Raw genomic sequence first — 17,356 nt, 5'->3', positions numbered from 1 at the left:
ATAGCCCTTCCCAGGGCTATGGTCAGATCGAAGTATAACAATGTACCCTAATGCTTAGACAGCGTCTGGCCAAAAACAGATGCTCCATTATAGCCGCTCCCCCTCTGGCCTCCACGAAATTGCCCTGAGGTTTAGGCACGCTCTGTCCCCTTTGTAGTCATCCCAATGGGCGGGGATAGGCCAAGGCTGTCACTGATGGAAATTACATTGTCCAGCTGAGTGTTATCTACTAACAAGAGCCCTGCCGCCCCCATTCCACACTGACTCCCCTGCCTCGGCTCAGTGAACTCCCCTGGAGAGTGCCTGCTGGGGAGCAGTGGGGAGAGAGCCTCTTGCCCACCAGGGCAGGACAGGGAGAGGGGATCTCCCTCTCTCCCTTTCCCCCTGCAGGCGCCTGGTCTTGGGAAGCTGGGCCATGGATTGCCCCGCCAGCGAAGGGATCGCTCCGGCCCCAGCCCCGGGCGAGGGAGGAGCCGCCGCCCAGGTGGGGCAGGTGCTCAGCCTGGGCTCAGGTGTGTCCCGGGAAAGTGATTGCTCCCTGGCCGGCGCAGGCGCCACAAAGGGTTCCCTCGGCCCCAGGATCCAGCTCTGGGAAGCTGGGTTTGTGTCCCAGACTCTGCCTCGGAGGAAAGCCATGGACGCGGTAAGGCGTGGGGCTAGGTTGTCGCCTTCTCTGTGTCGGTCTCACCGGGTCTAGTCACTCCCAACGGAGAGCCGCGGGGAAAGGCGGTCCTACGCCCCCCACCCCCACCGCCTCTCCGGGAGAGGAGCTGACACCTCCTGCGTTAGTGCAGCGCCGCTCCTGCCAGTCTTGCTCCCGGGAAAGTGGGACTGAGGCAGGTTGTACTGTGTCCTGTGCCACCTCGGAGGTTGGAGGGTAAGGGGACAAGAGTTCCTGGGGACAGTGGCGTGAGGGACCCCAGCGCGCATACTGCTAACGAGGTTTCTAACTAGTTCCCCAGCTGGTCTAGGAGCCTGCTGGCTTCTCTCGGTTTGTGTTTGCCCTTGTGGCCTGTGTCTCCTCCTGGTGGTGAATGGGCGCCCTGGACAGAGGGCAGAGGGCAGAAGGCAGGTCTGCCATGCTTGTGGCTTTTCAGTGCACTTTGCTCCTTATTCGCTGTGTGGCCTCAGGCAAGGGAGTGGATCCTCCTGCGCCCTAGGGTTCCTGCTGCTAAAGTAGGATTGTGGGCAGTTTTCATTCAAGGTCTTTTCGTATAACTTATCCCTGGTTTATATCCATTAGCCTACGGTGAAATGTGTTGTTTACAACTAGGTTGTTTGGTTTAAAGTTAAGTGAGTTAATAAAGTTAAGTAAGGACTTAGTGTAGGACTAGTGAGTTACTAGTTCGTGAGATTATCCAAGGTGCTTTCTATGGGAAAGTGCCCAGAACAAAGCCAGGTGGAAATCCCTCCTTCCGTACAGCGTGCTGCTTGCATAGTTGGAGAATTCTTTCGCCTGACTGGCCACATCTTGCTTTTTCCTTCTTCAGTTTTCCACCTCTTCTATTTCTCTCTTCAATAAATCAGTTTCTTTCCGGGATGGGGGTGGGTGGTACCGGAGGTATGTTTTGCTTCCATATCCTCTTTATCATGCATTTGGAATGAAGCTGTTTTCTGCTGTGAATCATGCATCTTCCCTCAGAGGCTTGGCTTCAAATGGAGACAGGACCCTTTCAGTGTTGCCCCTGTGTCCCAGGGCGTGGGACTCTGTCTCTCTGTGGCCCATCACTCCAGTGCAACCAGCTGAGCTTTGGAAAAGAGTGAGCAAGGGCAAGCTGCTTTCATCTTCCCTCCTCCAAATCCCCTTCTCCCCCACCATCCTCCCCCCACACACACACCTTGCATTTTAGCAACCTTTGTAAAGCTCCTCCTTCATGGAAAAATGTGAGGCTGAATAAATAGGTTTGGTGTGGTTGTAGGAAAAAGAAAGGGACATATAGTTTGCCTTTTCTGATGTTCCAGGATGTCCACTGGCATCCACTATTTCAGTTCATCTATATGGCAACACAGCGAGGTCAATGCCATTTGCCCTGTTTCATTTGTTTGTTTTGTTGTTGGTTTGAGCGAGAGAGAAGGAAACTGGGGGTCAGAAGGTTATCACTCGCTCAATATCACACAGCTGACCAGTAGCAGGGCTGGAGCGTGACCTTAGATCTGTCAATAACAAATACTGAGTGTCAGTTATAAGCCAGTCATCGCTAGCAAGGATTACAATAACAAAACAGGTAGAATGTTAGGCAATTTAGAGAAAAATGTATAAAAGGGCATGTTAGCTAATAACATTTTTATGGACTAAACTAATGTGGTTCTGCAACGTTTTCTGCTCAGAGAGAGGGAAAAATGATCGAAAGAGAAATATGAGTTATCCCTCATTTTAAAAGGAAGATTTTGTTTTATTTATTTTTTAAGTCAGCAGGGAAGGGCCGAAGGAGCGAGAGGCAGTGGGAGAGGCTGCTGTTTTAAATGGGATCATTTTGAGAAAGGCACTGCTGTGAGGTGACTTTAGAGCAGACACTTGAAGGAGTAAGAGAGTTGATCATGTGGATATCTTAGGGAAGGACTTTCTACAGAGAAATTTAGGCACATGTGAAGGCTCAGAGCAGAAGCTTGTCTGGTGTGTTCAAGGAGCAATAAAATGGCCAGAAAGGCCAGCACAGAGGAGGCAATGGAGAAAGTGGTGGGAGGCAGTGTCAGCCTGGCAGGGCCCTGCAGACCACTGCAGGAACTTCACATTCCTCCCTGAGTGAGATGGAGAGCACCTGAGTGTTGTGAGTAGCACAGTGGAGATCCCATTTGTATTTTAAAGGGATCATCTGGCTGTTGTTGTGAAAACAAATGATAAGAGAGAGCAAGGTTAGAAGCTGTCTGACCAGGTAGGAGGCTGTTGTCAAAATCTAAGCAGGTGGGCACAGTGGCTCAGAACAGAATCTTGACAGTGAGGATGGCTAGAAATGGTCAGATTCTGGTCAGAAAAGGTAGAGTCAACAGGATTTACTGATGCATGGGACAAAAATAATGTGAAAGAAGGGATTTGTAGGTGTGAAGCCTGGGCACCTGGAAGAATTGACATTTAATTAGATGATTTAAGATAGAACAGGTTTGCTCAGCTGGCATGGCTCAGTGGTTGAGCATCCACCTCCTATGAACAAGGAGGTCATGGTTTGATTCCTGGTCAGGGCATATGCTTGGGTTGCAGGTTCAATTCCCAGATCCCCAGAGGGGAGTGTGTAGGAGGCAGCCAGTCAATGATTCTCTCTCATCATTGATGTTTCTCTCTCTCTCCCCCTCTCCCTCTTTTTTTTTTTTTATCCTCAAATGCTTTCTTTTATTAGATAATTCCTTCCTCTTTGAAATCAATAAAAATATATTAAAAAAAAGAAAAACATGAAACAGATTTGCAGAGAGATCAGGAGTCAGCTGTATTCACAGTAAGTTGGAAGGTGAGGGTCCAAGTAGGCAGTTGGATATTTGGGTTTATAGTTCAAGGGAGAGGCCCAGGAAGGAGGTATGATTAAGATACTAGATTATCATCATCTAGCATGATGTTGGGTGCACCCTAGTGTTTAGTATATGGGAGAGTAGAGGGCCCTGGGATTAAGATCAGACCATCAGGGGTGCGGCTTCCTGTGAGTTCCAAGGCATTTCTGAGAAGCGGGAAAGGGAAGATCATCAGTCACAATTCCAAAGGACTGGCCACCTCCCTTTCTTTTGTGCACAGAGACTGGGCTGCACTGGACTGTGTTGTTTAGTCCTTGATGGTGAAACATTAAGTGGCCCATACACCTGCAGGGCTGACACCGGGCCAGGTTTACCCAGCAGCACTGGCTGCAGCCCTGACCCATTGTTAGCTTCCCATGGAGTCAAGCTCTTCTCCTCCAAACTGTGTACCCACCATCTCCACAAGAGCGCTGGTTCTAACAGGTGAAATTGGTCATGTCACTCCCCTGCTGTACCCCTTTCGGTTGTTCCCCATTGCCTGTGAGGTAGAGCCCAGCCCTTTCGCCTGTCTGACAAGACCGGGGTGCTCTGGTACCTGCCCTATGTGCTCCCACTCCAGCCTCCTGGCCCCACATCACTTGTGTTCCAACCTGTTATTGCTGCACGCACACTCTATTCTCCAGAATGCTTAGTTTCACGTCATTTAAGACTCAGCTAAGATATTGCCTCCCTGGGAAGCCCTCCCTATCCCCTTGGTCACAGTGGGTCTCCTTCACCTTGCATGACCCCAGCCCTTTGAAAGGATCAAGTTCTGGACTGTGAGATCCCAGAGAGAAAGGACTCAGCTTTGCTCACACAGGAAGGACAGACTGGTGCTTAATTGCACAACTGAGGCAGCTGGACTGGTTTCATTTTCTGGCTCTACCATTTACTAGCTTTGAGAAAGTTACTTCATCTCTTTATGCCCCAGTTACCTCATTTGGAAAGGGAGATCATAATATTCACCTCTTAGCCATCAACTGAATTTTTATACAAAGAGCTTAGAATAGCTCAATGAGCTTGAAAGGTAGACTACACACTAAAATCACAATGTTATAGTAATAATAAATGGCCTGTTATGGGTTGAATTGGGTCCCCTCCCACCAAATCCATATGTTGAAGCCCTACCCCCTGTTACTCAGAAGGTGGCCTTCTTTGCAGATTGTGTCTTTACAGAGGTACCTGAGGTAAAGTGAGGTCATTAGGGAACCTAACCCAATATGACAGTGTCCTTGTGCAAAGGAGGACATAGGGATACACACAGAGGGGAGGCAATGTGAAGATGTGGGGAGAGCCCCTGTGAACATGAAGACAATCATGCACACCCAGGGAGAGAGGCCTGGAGCAGAGGCTCCCTCAGCCCTCAGGAGGAACCAACCTTGCTGACACTTTGACCTTGGACTTCCAGCCTCTAGAACTGGGAGACTAAAAATATCTGTTGTTTAAGCCACAGAGTCAGGGGTACCTTGTATGGCAGGCCTGGCAAGCTCAGGGTTGGACCTTATCAGCAAATTAAGAGAATTAATGCAAATACTCAGGGAAGTGTCCTTCCCCCATCAACCTGGGAGGTGTTTGTACCATGTTGTTATTTTGACCTCGCCACAAATGGTGTGTTTAGCTCCTTAGAGAAGAAATCGGAGAGGTGTTTATTACCAGTTAGTGTGGAAAACACACAAGGGATGGAAATAATCTTAGGACCGGGGTCAGTATTCATTCCTCCCTGATCGCAGACTCTTGGATTGGGTTTTTCTCATCTGTAAAAATCTAAAATAGCAAATTCTTGGGATGATCTCTGACTCAGGGGTCCCCATTCTTAACTCTTAGTTGGGTTCCTCTTTATAATCATAACTAGGGGCCCAGTGCACAAATTTGTGCACCTTGAAAGGAACTGTGGGCTGCGAGGCTGCAGTGGGCACTGGGGCGGGTCTCAGCCCATCCTCTGTGCCCCTGCCCAGCCCCTCCTGCTGCAGTCCCAGTCCCCTGTCAGCCAGCAGCCCCACTCCTGCCGCCTCCACTCCCATGTGCTGATGGCACCGCCCCGCTCACACCCACTGACAGTGATTAGGGCCCACACCAGCAGTGGGTGCAAGCAGGGCCAGCAGTGAGTGTGAGTGGCGGCTGCTGGCCTGATCACCCCTCAGGAGGAGGGGGAGGTAGAGAAGCCCTGAGGGGTGATTGGGGCCTGCAGCCATCGCTCGCACTAGCTGATGGTGCCGAATGATCAGGACCGGTGCCAAGCGCCAGCTGCAGGTGCAAGCAGAGCCAGCGCCAGCAGCAGGTGCAAGCGCCGGATGGGACCATGGCACACAGGAGCAAAGAATTTTCAGTAACCACCAGAGGCTTGCCCCAATGGTAGCAACCGGTGCCCCATCTTGGTCTGGCAGCCCCGTTCACCTGCTCCACCATCCCGCCACAGCTGACGCCTGCCATGTTCCATGCTCTGCCACGTGCTGCTGATGCCCGCCATGTTCCGTGCGTGCCCCATGGTGCTTAGTGCATGTCATAGCAACCGGTTGTTTGATTGTTCTGCCATTTGGTCTATTTGCATATTAGCCTTTTATTATATAGGATGAGCAGAACATTAGACAAATGTTTTTACAAATGTTCTAAATCAGAAGACCAGAATCTGAATCTAGGTCTGTCATTCACTTATGAGGCCTTGAACAAGTCAGTCATCCTCTCTGAGATTCAGTTTTCTTATCTTAATGTGCCTAATGAAACCTATTTGATAATTTAATCTATTTACGCAGATCAGGCCTAATTCTAAGTGCTTTATAGAGGGTTGGGCGAAAGTAGGTTTACAGTCGTGAGTACACAAAACACGAAGTTTATTCTTGTATTATCACTTATTTATTAATTATTGTATTATGTATTGTTATTATTAACCTACTTGTGCCCACCCCTGTATGTGTTAACTCACAACAGCAGCTGTAGGGTAGGCACCGCCATTAGGCAGGTGGGCGCTTCCCTTGAGAGACCCAGAGAGGTTGAATAACTTGCTGAAGGTCACACAGCCAGCAGGTGGTGGCCCTGAGATTCAAACCCAGAAGCTGAAGGTTTAGAGGACACATTCCACAAGAGGTCCTCTCTCCCAGAAACTCTACAGATGTGGGAAAACTACGGCCCGCGGGCCGGATCCGGCCCTTCGGCTGTTCTATCCGGCCCGCGGAGCCGAAAGAGTGGAGGGTTCTCTTGCTCTCCCCTCCGCTCCTTTACTTTGAATTTATATTAGTTCACACAAACACTCCATCCATGCTTTTGTTCCGGCCCTCTGGTCCAGTTTAAGAACCCATTGTGGCCCTCGAGTCAAAAAGTTTGCCCACCCCTGCGTCTAGAAGAACAGACTCAGCCCATGGAAAGGACAGAGCTAGCTGTAAATGGACAGGCACCCACCACACCAGCGCCATGAAACCCAAGGACACAACTTGCCTCTTAGTCTCTGCTTGGAAAAACAAAAGCAGGTGTTATTATTTTTGTTTTTTTGTTTGTTTGTTTGTTTTTAATATATTTTATTGATTTTTTACAGAGAGGAAGAGAGAGGGATAGAGAGTTAGAAACATCGATGAGAGAGAAACATCGATCAGCTGCCTCCTGCACACTTCCTACTGGGGATGTGCCCCCAACTAAGGTACATGCCCTTGACTGGAATCGAACCTGGGACCTTTTAATCTGCAGGCCGACACTCTATCCACTGAGCCAAACCAGTCAGGGCACAAAAGCAGTTTTGACCACATACAACCCCAGGGTAAATGGTAGAGTCAAAACATTCTGCCCCTCAAGTTTCTCCCTCAGAAAAGATATCCCTTCATACTAGGCAGTGCATTGACAGTGAAAAACAGCAATAAGTCTCCCAGCAGAAACACAGCCTGGCAATGCCCTCCATCTACAAAGTTGTTTTGGCATATAGCTGCAACTGTTTGAGTGCCTTCCAATGAACGCTTTAACCTATCAACAGGTGGAGTTGTTCAACCCTACCTCCTGGGTGTAAATCCTTGCTGTCTTCAGCATTGCTAAAGAGATACTGACTTTTAGCTTCATGAGACTGACTCAGTAAAGAATATTCAACCTGTAGACTTGCTGTTGGGAATGTCTGCTGTGTTCTGCTCCAGCCCAGGAGTGCAGTGGAGCTGGTAGCTACAACGGGTGGGAGGGGATTCCAGGCCTTTCCTCGTCAACAGCACTAGGTAAGAGAGGGCCATGCAGACCCAGAGGGAGCTGTGTAGTACTGGTTAGGAGCCTGGGCAAGGGTACCAGAGGTTCAAGTTCAAACTCCACCCCTTGGGACATAAATTTCCTGAACCTCAGCTCTCCTATCTGAAAAGTTGGAATCATAATATCTTGGTTTCTATCTTATTAAAATGGTTCCCACATTGACATGAGTTGTGTTTCCCTGGGTCAGTTCTCCCACCCAGACAGGTAGGGATAGTGTTGTTTAGAACTGACCTTGGCCCTGGTGGTAAATCCGTGTGACTTTGGGCATGTCTTCAGAATCTTCACCTGCAAAATGATACATAGAATAATGGTCTTCAAATACCACCCTGACTTCTGATATTCAAAGATTTTATAGTTAAACCTGATATCAGAAGAGAATTTCTGGCTCATGGGGGAGGAAGTTAAGATTAATCGTGGTTATTTTATTTATTGGTAAACCCAATGTTTTACTCCAAGTGGAATTTGAAACAATTGCCTCCATGCTTCTTCTTGACTCTTCTGGCTCATGAACTCAAAATATAGTAATATGCTAGTTAACACTGAGCATTGAATAGCTTCAGGTCAAACATTTGGTTCAAATTCTGGCCCCATGACTTTCAAGGTATGTGTTGAGATGGTGGCATCACTAGATAGTGGGTCCCTGAGGAATATGAAAAAGCAGAACCGTCCCTCATGTCACACATTTAGTGCATTCCCACACACACACACACACACACACAGAGAGAGAGAGAGAGAGAGAGAGAGAGAGAGAGCGAGAGCGCTTTAGGTTAGGCCACTAAGATTTACGAGTTGCTTGGTTACAACTAATCCTAACCTGTCCTGACCATTATATACCCTGAAGTTTTCTTTTCAGAGCATGCATCTTAGTTTCCTATTGCTGCTATAACAAATTATCACAAACGTGGTGACTTAGTGCACACAAATTCACTCTTTGGCAGCTCTCAATGTCAAAGTCTAAAATGGGTCTACAAAGCTAGTTCCTTCTGAGGCTGTAGGGAAGAGCCCGTTTCCTTGCCTTTTTTTCAGCTTAGAAGCCACCTACAGTCCTTGGTCCATGGCCCCTTCCTTCAGCTTCAAAAGCAGCAGCACAGCATCTTTTTTTCTCTCTGACCTCTGCTTCCATCCTTACATCTTCCAAACTCTGATTTTCTTCTCTCCCTCTTATAAAGACCCTTAATTATTTTGCACCCACCTGGATAATCAGGATAATTTTTTTTTTCTCAAGACCTTTAACTCAATCACATTTCCAAACCCCTTTTACCATGTCAGGTAACATATTCATAGTTTCTGAGGATTAGGGTATGAGCATCTTTGGGAGGGGTTGTTATTCAGCCTATCATAGTCCTAGCCTATCCTGACTATTAACCTACTTGTGCCCACCCCTGTATGGGTTAACTCACAACAGTAGGGTAGGCACCGCCATTAGGCAGGTGGGCGCTTCCCTTGAGAGACCCAGAGAGGTTGAATAACTTGCTGAAGTTATTCAGCACAAATTTGTTGGGTTGTTGTTGTTGTTTTCAAAGCATGTATCACAAATTGTAATAAATAAATAAATAAATAAATGTATTATTTCTTTGCTAGGGTCCCCTTTAGTATTTTGCAGATTAAGATGACAGTAATAAGGGAAATTTTCAGGACAGAGTGTGAAATGGCTGTATGGATTGAATTTGACCAGGTCTTGTGCTGCTGTCCATTGTTCTGAACTAGCTTTGGTGGCTGCTCTGGGTGCAAGGTGGGAAATGGGAAGGGAAGGGGAGAAAGGGGGAAGTTTTGTACAACAAAACGTGAGTAGAACCAGTGGGGTTAAGTAGAGTGAAAGCCGCAAGAAACCCTATGGATACTTGATGTCAGTGAAGGAGAGGGGGGCCCAAATGGAAGCACTTTGATTATTGGAAATGTAAAGTGCCACCCTACCAGAACAGATAACATTTTCCCATCTGAAACCATCAGCCAGTTAATTCTGTACTTATTTCCAAAACATGTACTCTTGTCACAGGTAATCATTTCATCATTGCCAAAACCACCATGATGATCAAGATCATCATGAACATCATTGTTCCTCTCCTCCTCTTCCTCCTTCTCCTCCTCAATCTCTTTATCCACATTACAACTACTTTTATCAAAATATCATTATGTGGGCCTCCTTTGTACCAGGCACCCAGCCAGGGTTGATGTCCATGGCAGTTGTATCTCCATTTTACTCACTGGGAAATAGGGGACAGAGAATGGAAATATTAGCCTCACCAGAACTTAGAGGATTCCAACCCTAAAGTCCATGTTCTTTGCCCTACTGCTGCATTTAATGTAGACTGGGCAGGAAGGGAAAGATGGAAAAGACACTAACAGTGTAGTAAACACTTCAGAGAGAAGTGCAGGGATCACCAACTCTCACCGCATTCCTGACAGAAAGTGTCCTCTGCAGTTGAGCTGAGTCAAGTGAGACAGCTATTTTTCAGAAAATAAGGGAAATGAACATTCCAGGCAGAGGATGAAATGTGTGCAAAAGCATAGAGGCCCTCATTACTTCCACAAATAGTTACTGTCCTCTCTGCCCCAGGTGATAGGTCAGGAAACCCAGGGGTGAATCAAAGAGAGAGAAATGAATGCCTCCTGTACAGTGAATGAACCAGAGGACATAAGACGAGAAGCTTTAAGAACAGTAAGTATTTAGAGGGGATATGAGAGGAAAAGAAGCTGTTAATCCTACACCTGTATGGTGTTTTACAGTGCATTTCCACATGCCTCATACATATCAGGTACTCAGCTAGCTATTGAGTGAATGACTGAATGAGTGATCTCTGTTGTCCTTTAAAACAGCCCATTTTCTTGTGACTTCCATGAGAGCAGGGAGCACTTGTTCACCACCATCACCACTTACATCGGCAGTGGGGCCACTGAGTTGTCCAATCAGGGTACACAGTTTACACAGTAGTATATGCGAATGGTCTACGTGATCCCCATGATCCTACAGGTGTGCAACATGGTCAATGGGGTTCCCATCTGATACAGAGGGTTGACATTTGTTGACTGAATAAACTAACTGAAAAGGCAAGTAGAAAGGCTAGACTGAGATTACTGTCAATTCACCCTCTTACTTATGCAAGAAGCATTGGTTGGCTCTCAGCTATAAATAAGCATATCCATTTCACAGGTAAGGGAAGAGATATAAAATGGCTGCCTCAAAACACACATTTAGGGAGTGGAAGAAACAGATGTGGAACCCAGGCCTCTCCTATCAGTGCTTTTCTGCTACAGCACAGTTTCCCTGTAAATTTGTCAGTTTATGGTTGCCTCCAAGGGCCATGGATGCTTTTTCCCTAGGAAACAGCTGAGCTGAAAACTGCGCTGCTGGCCTCACAGCTGGCACCCTCCCAGGTGGAGGAAATTGGGAGCTGTTGCTGGGAGTCCTTGTCAGGGATTGCTGTGTAACCAATTGCTGCTGCAAACCTCTTTCACACGAGGCTCTGGCTTCACTACCTCTTTGAGTGGAAAAGATCCTGAGGTGTGGCAAGTGGATTAGTAGAATACATATTCAGGAAGTGCAAAGACTGCTGCACATCAGCTTTGACTGAAGAAATGTCCCAGATGAAGGGCATTGCAAATACTTGTTAGTTGCATTTATGGACTGTTTGGAGGCCCAAGTTGAGGCTGTGTGTAGTGTGTTAGAAGGAACTGGGGGACGGAGGTCTGAAGGTCTAGGTCGGCCATTTATGAGCTCTTGGATCAGCACTGTGGCCCCTCCAGCTTCAGTTTCTTTGTCTGTGAAAGGGAGTTGGTTGCTTCTCCTAGCACTGTGGAAGCCCAAGCGAAAGAATGCATGAAAGGGTCCAACCCAGTGTGGGGGAGGGAAAAGAGCTTGAGTTTGGGAATGAGATTTGATTGTTAAATCTAAATTTGCCTCTGAATAATGATGCAAACTTTGACAATGCTAATAACAATAATAACTAGCATTATAGAAAATAGGTTCAAGGCCCTGTGCTGAACACCTGGGTTGTCTAAATTAACAGGCAACAATAGAGTAAATATTATTATTGTTGCTGTTTTATTGATGAGAAAACTGAGGTGATGGAGGTCAAGTTCAAACACTAGTTGAAAGGGAAAGGGTCAGAATTCCAACACAGCTGGTCTGATTACAAAGTCACCATGTGGTTGCTAATCTCTTTGCTAACCTGCTCTCTCCCCAGGCCTCCTTACTTACCAAATGGGGTTAATAAAGTCTGTCCTGCCCTAGTCGGTTTGGCTCAATGGACAGAGCGTCGGCCTGCAGACTGAAGGGTCCCGGGTTCGATTCCGGTCAAGGGCATGTACCTTCGTTGTGGGCACATCCCCAGTGGGGGGTGTGCAGGAGGCAGCTGATCAATGTTTCTCTCTTATTGATGTTTCTAACTCTCTATTCCTCTCCCTTCCTCTCTAAAAACTCAATAAAATATATTTTAAAAAATAAATAAAAAATAATAATAATAAAGTCTGTCCTGCCAGGCTGTGGGGAGACTCAGGATGTTTCTGAAAAGCACCGATCACAGTGCTGCAGGCTGTGTGAATGGTGCCGTGTGGTGGTGGCACCACGGTGGTCATGGAGGCGGAGACAGTGATGGCAGTGATGGTGGCACCCCCGATCTGAAAGGTGACTTCCATGGCTATTGTTGGAGAAGGAAGGTCCTACATAGACAGAAAGCCAGACAGAAGCTGCTTTCTCTTCTTTCAAAAACACAGCAAAATCATCTAACACCTGTGAAACCTGTCTCCGTTGCATTTAGAATGGTGTCTTTGATTTCTCTGACTGTTTCTGCATGCAGCTGGGACTCTCGTATAAAAAACAAATCTAAGAAATCGAAATGGCCACGTTGGCTACAGCATTTACATCATACGGTGTAGGGTGAAAGCAATAAAGTGGCTCAAAGAAGGTATTCAGGCCTTCTATTTTCAGTGTTCAGTAACTTGCACCTTAAATAAAACTGTCATAAACCCAAAGGACACTGAGTGACTGTTCATCTGGGGTGCGAGAGGGCAGCCTAGAGAGCAGGAAGCCCTGCAAATAAGGACGCTCTGTGGTTGAATTTTCCAACGTGCTGGCAGCCAGTGTCCTGTGAGCTTTCCCGCTTCTCGGCTCCAAGGTTCAGTGCCAAGGAGCGCCGAGCAGGGGAAGTGTGTCGGGGAGGCCAGTCTGGGGTAGGCTGAGGGCTGGCCCTGTGCAGAGACCATAAAGTCTGGCTACAGACCCTTAGCCCCAGGCTGTTCACTAAGTCAAACTTGAGCTGCTCTGCTGGGACCTGCATTTTGAACTTGGCCTCTGAGAAGGTATGGCCCAATTTTCCCTTGGAGGCCCTCACCCCCACCATAAAATGCAGCTAACTGGCAACATTTTAGTTTCTTGAAGTACTCTTTAACCCATTGTGGTTTGGGGTGGGTTGTTGTTTTGTTGGATTTTTGGTTTTCTGATTTTCCAGAAGACATCATAAACCTCACTTGTTTGACATGAACAGCTAACCACCTTTGTTTTTCTCCATGCTTGAGCATTTCTGAGCAGGCCCATGCCTTGAGTGAGGGGATAGGAAAGTTGCAAAATACTGATTTCTAATGCACCATCTCGCCTGGCAAGTGGTTGAGTGTTGACCTATGAACTAGGAGGTCACGGTTCAATTCCCAGTCAGGGCACATGCCTGAGTTGTGGGCTCGATCCCTAGTAGGTGACATGCAGGAGGCAGCCAATCAATGGTTCTCTCTCATCACTGATGTTTCTGTCTCCCTCTCCCTTCCTCTCTGAAATTAATTTAAAAAATAAATAATGCACCATCTCCCTATAGAGTCAGGAAGGTATTTTGAACCATAAAAATGCAACTGTGTGTTGCTAAGTTTGTCTTCAATGGATTACAGGGCCTTTCTGGATGCAGCCTCACCCCCTTTCTTACCCTCCCTTTCTCCCACTTCAGCCATAATCCCCACCTGGCAAACCCAACCTGCCTGCTCTCTCAGGCCTCAGGTCTTCTACATGCCCCCTCCACCTGTGATGCACCCATCTTGTCAACGGCCAAGCTCCTATTTGTTCTCACGTCTGGCTTTCTGCAGGAAGGTCTCTGCACTCTCCTAACCTGGCTATTCTTTCCCTCCACCTGCCCTGGGGCTGCCCCATTGCAGCAGTGATCTCGGGCTGGCGCTGTCACTGTGTTTCCTTTTCCATCAAACCGGGCCCCCTGGGGTAAGCCCGTGTCCGTTTATTCATTTATGTTTCTCTCAGTAGGCATGCAATAAATAATTGTTGGATGCATTTGGGAAAAGACAAATGAAAATCTGTGATTAGAGAAAAGGCATGCGATCGAATAGAGTTCGTCTGAAAACATCACGGGCTTCTGTGTGGGGGCTGGGTTCCCAGCTCAGATCCGACACACATTAGCTATGTGACCTGAGAAAGCTTCAGAAGCTCTGATCTTCGTGTTTGTCCCCATCTTTAAGGGCACAGCTCAGAAGCCCAGGGTCACAGTAACGGAAGCAAAGTGTGCATGCTGCTGGACACAGTGCCTGGAAACGGAGTAAGAGATTGAGATGGAACCTAAGAATTCAAGGCACCTTTCAGATTTTTTGGTCTGGAATTACTTCTACATTTTCCTCAGCTCCCTCCATGCATAAATACATCCAAATACTTTCTAGTCAGCTCATTGTAATTCAGAAGAACACATACCAGTATTGTTGATCTATGCCATGTGCCTAGGCATAGTGACAGAAGCATGAGTAAAAAAATAAATACTGTTTTGTCCATGCCCCTGAGGGCATCACAGTGTGAATAGAAGGTGGGTTAAACAGACACATAGATGATTTTAATAAAATTAAATAAATGGAAAATTAGAGGTAAGCAAAAGTTGCTATAACACATGGAACATGTACTCTTAGCCCCACCTAGGCACTGGAAGAGGCTTCTGGGAGGGATTGATAACTCAGCTAAATCGTCAAAGATTGACTAAGTTTATCCAGGTGAATAAGAACCGAAAGGCATTCCAGGCAGAGGGAACAGCATGAACAAATGCACAGAGGCAAGGTCAGTTTCACTGGAGGGGTGAGTTAGAGGCAGGAAGTGGTGGAAAAAGAAGCTGAAGATAGAGGCAGGAAGTAATCAGAGGGCCTAAGGAATGAGTAATTTCTCATCAGGGTAATGGGGGACCACTGAATGGTTTAACAGTGAAGTGACATAAGAACTGCTTTTTAGATGTCTCATTGACAGGAACTTAGTTTGTAGGTCTCTAACGACATCTCCTCTAGGGCATTACCCCAGAAATCTAGCTGTTTATTTCATTCAATACTTGGCAGATATTTATTGAGTGCTTGCTAGGAGTAAAGCATAGTGCTTGAGTCTGTGGGCTCTCCAAAGGTATGCTCTTCTACCTGCTGTCAGGAAGCTCACAGACTTAGGGAAGATGAGGCATCTACTTGAGTGATTACAGTAGAGCATGGAAAGTGGTAAGTAGCATACACCAAAAGAGATTTGGCGGCCACAGCGCCTTGAATGAGTCCAGGTTACCTAGTGTGTTACTCTCCTCATAGCCTTTCCAGGCTTCCCAACGACTACTGGACAAAATCACAATTCCTTACCTGGACCATGAGTCCTGCATGCTCCTGCTCTAATAGATGATTCCAGCCCTTACACACTGCACAGTGGGAGCTACCATGGGTGCACTCCAGGGACAAATAAAGAAAAGTTTAACCAGGGTTGGAATTCTAGGCACATGTACTCTTACCTCAGCACAAATACATAGAAAGTGGGAAGGAGGCAGGAGAGTTGATATATTCCAGAGAGTGATTTTGGCGATTGCTGGTGGGATCTAATCTGGGTGTGTGGAGAAATGAAGACAGCAAGGGGTAGTAGACAGGGAAGACCTGTCCAGGCCCAGGAGTTAATTCTGTCATCCCACTCTAATGGTTTGCTGGAGTGGGGTGACAGAATAGGCAAGTGAAGTGGGTGAGGTGGGAGGTGGTGATCCAAGAGCAGGATCTTTGAGACCTATCTGCTGGAGAGGATCCAGCTACTGGGAATGACAAAGTCTAAGGTGTGTCCGTGGACATTGTGGCTGAGGTGGGGTGGACAAGATCCCAGGGTGTTAGAAGGATTATCTAGATGGATTCTAAATTGCTCATTGTCAAGGGAGTGGAGGGAGAAGAGTGAGGCAGGTGCTGAAATCCTCAATAAATAAAAAGGAATGACCATGGATGTAGATGGCAGCAGGAGGAAGCAAGGGGTTTGGTTTAGAATGCTGTTAGAAGGAGTTGGTGTTTCCTAGAAAGAAGAAATTTTGTGGAAGTGGCAATGAGGAGCTAAGAGGACATTTTACCCACCTCCTGGCCCAGGAGTGAGGAGTGTAGAAGAAATATCCACACTTGAGAAAACATCTGGGGAAGCAGTGTCTTCATGGAGATACCAGTTTGAATCAGAGCAAGAAGGTGAAGGGCATGTTCATAGAAGAGATTAAGGACATGAGGAATTTTGCTAACCACGGGCTGTGAGTTACAGACTACTCAGTGGAAGGGATGGGGAGGTGAGGGAAGGGTAAGAAATACAGTTCAGTTGGGCATATGAGAGATCTGTGGGACATAAGGACCTGTGTTAGTGTGCTAGCTTGGCTTCCTTTTAAATATATATATCTCCTATATAATAAAGAGGTAATATGCAAATTGACAATCACACCATCACAAGATGGCTTCCTATGACCAGGCCAGCAGGGGGGTTAGTGAGGGACGACCAAACGACTGAACAAGCAGGCTTTGTGGGGCGACCAGGCCGGCAAGGGGGTTAGTGAGGGACAACCAAATGACTGAACAGCAGGCTGCTTGGGGTGACCAGGCCAGCGGGGTGGGGGGGGGGAGTTAGGGGCAACCAGGCCAGCAGAGGGGGCCGTTGGGGGTGACCAGGCCAGCAGGGAGGGGCAGTAAGAGGTGACCAGGCTGGCGGGGGGGGGGGGGGCAGTTAGGGGCAACCAGGCCGGCGGGGGGGGGGGGGTGCAGTTGGGGGTGACCAGGCCAACAGGGGGGGCAGTTGGGGGCGATTAGGCTGTCGGGGGGGGGCAGTGAGGGGTGACTAGGCCAGTGGGAGGGGTCCAGTTAGGAGCAACCAGGCCGGCAGGAAGGGGACAGTTGGGAGTGACCTGGCTGGCGGGGGGGGGGGGGGTGGGGGCAGTTAGGGGCGATCAGGCAGGCAGGCAGGTGAGCGATTAGGAGCCAGCAGTCCAGGATTGTGAGAGGGATGTCCAACAGCCAGTTTAGGCTTGATCCCCGGGATCAGGCCTAAACCAGCAGTCGGACATCCCCCAAGGGGTCCCTGATTGGAGAGGGTGCAAGCTGGGCTGAGGGGAACTGTGCCCCCCCCCCCCGCATGCACAAATTTCGTGCACTGGGCCTCATACACACACACACACACACACACACACATATACATATTTATATTCAAAGTGTGAGAGAGAGATAGAAACATAATAATGAAAAAGAATCATTGATCACCTGCCCCCTGCACTATCCTCCTGGGGATCGAGCCCACAACCCAGGCATGTGCCCTGACCAGGAATTGAACTGTGACCTCCTGGTTCATAAGTCAACACTCAACCACTGAGCCACTATGGTCAGGCTTGATGATGACCAAGATGAGCAGGGATAGAAATTATGCTGATCTATCCTTTCAGGGAGAGTT

At 47.7% G+C, this 17,356-nt stretch overlaps 1 protein-coding gene across 1 annotated transcript in view; it reads left to right on the top strand.

The window, feature by feature from the left end:
- Nucleotides 1-271: 271 nt before the first annotated feature.
- FYB2 (FYN binding protein 2) overlaps nucleotides 272-17,356 on the top strand; it is a 106,290-nt gene continuing 89,205 nt past the window's right edge. The window contains 1 exon segment of the mRNA XM_080654170.1: nucleotides 272-643. Coding sequence (XP_080510296.1) covers nucleotides 416-643 — 228 coding nt within the window. The 5' untranslated portion in view covers nucleotides 272-415.

Source organism: Plecotus auritus, assembly GCF_963455305.1.
Source record: "Plecotus auritus genome assembly, chromosome: 2".
NCBI lineage: Eukaryota > Metazoa > Chordata > Mammalia > Chiroptera > Vespertilionidae > Plecotus > Plecotus auritus.
This window is presented reverse-complemented; position numbering and strand designations above follow the sequence as displayed.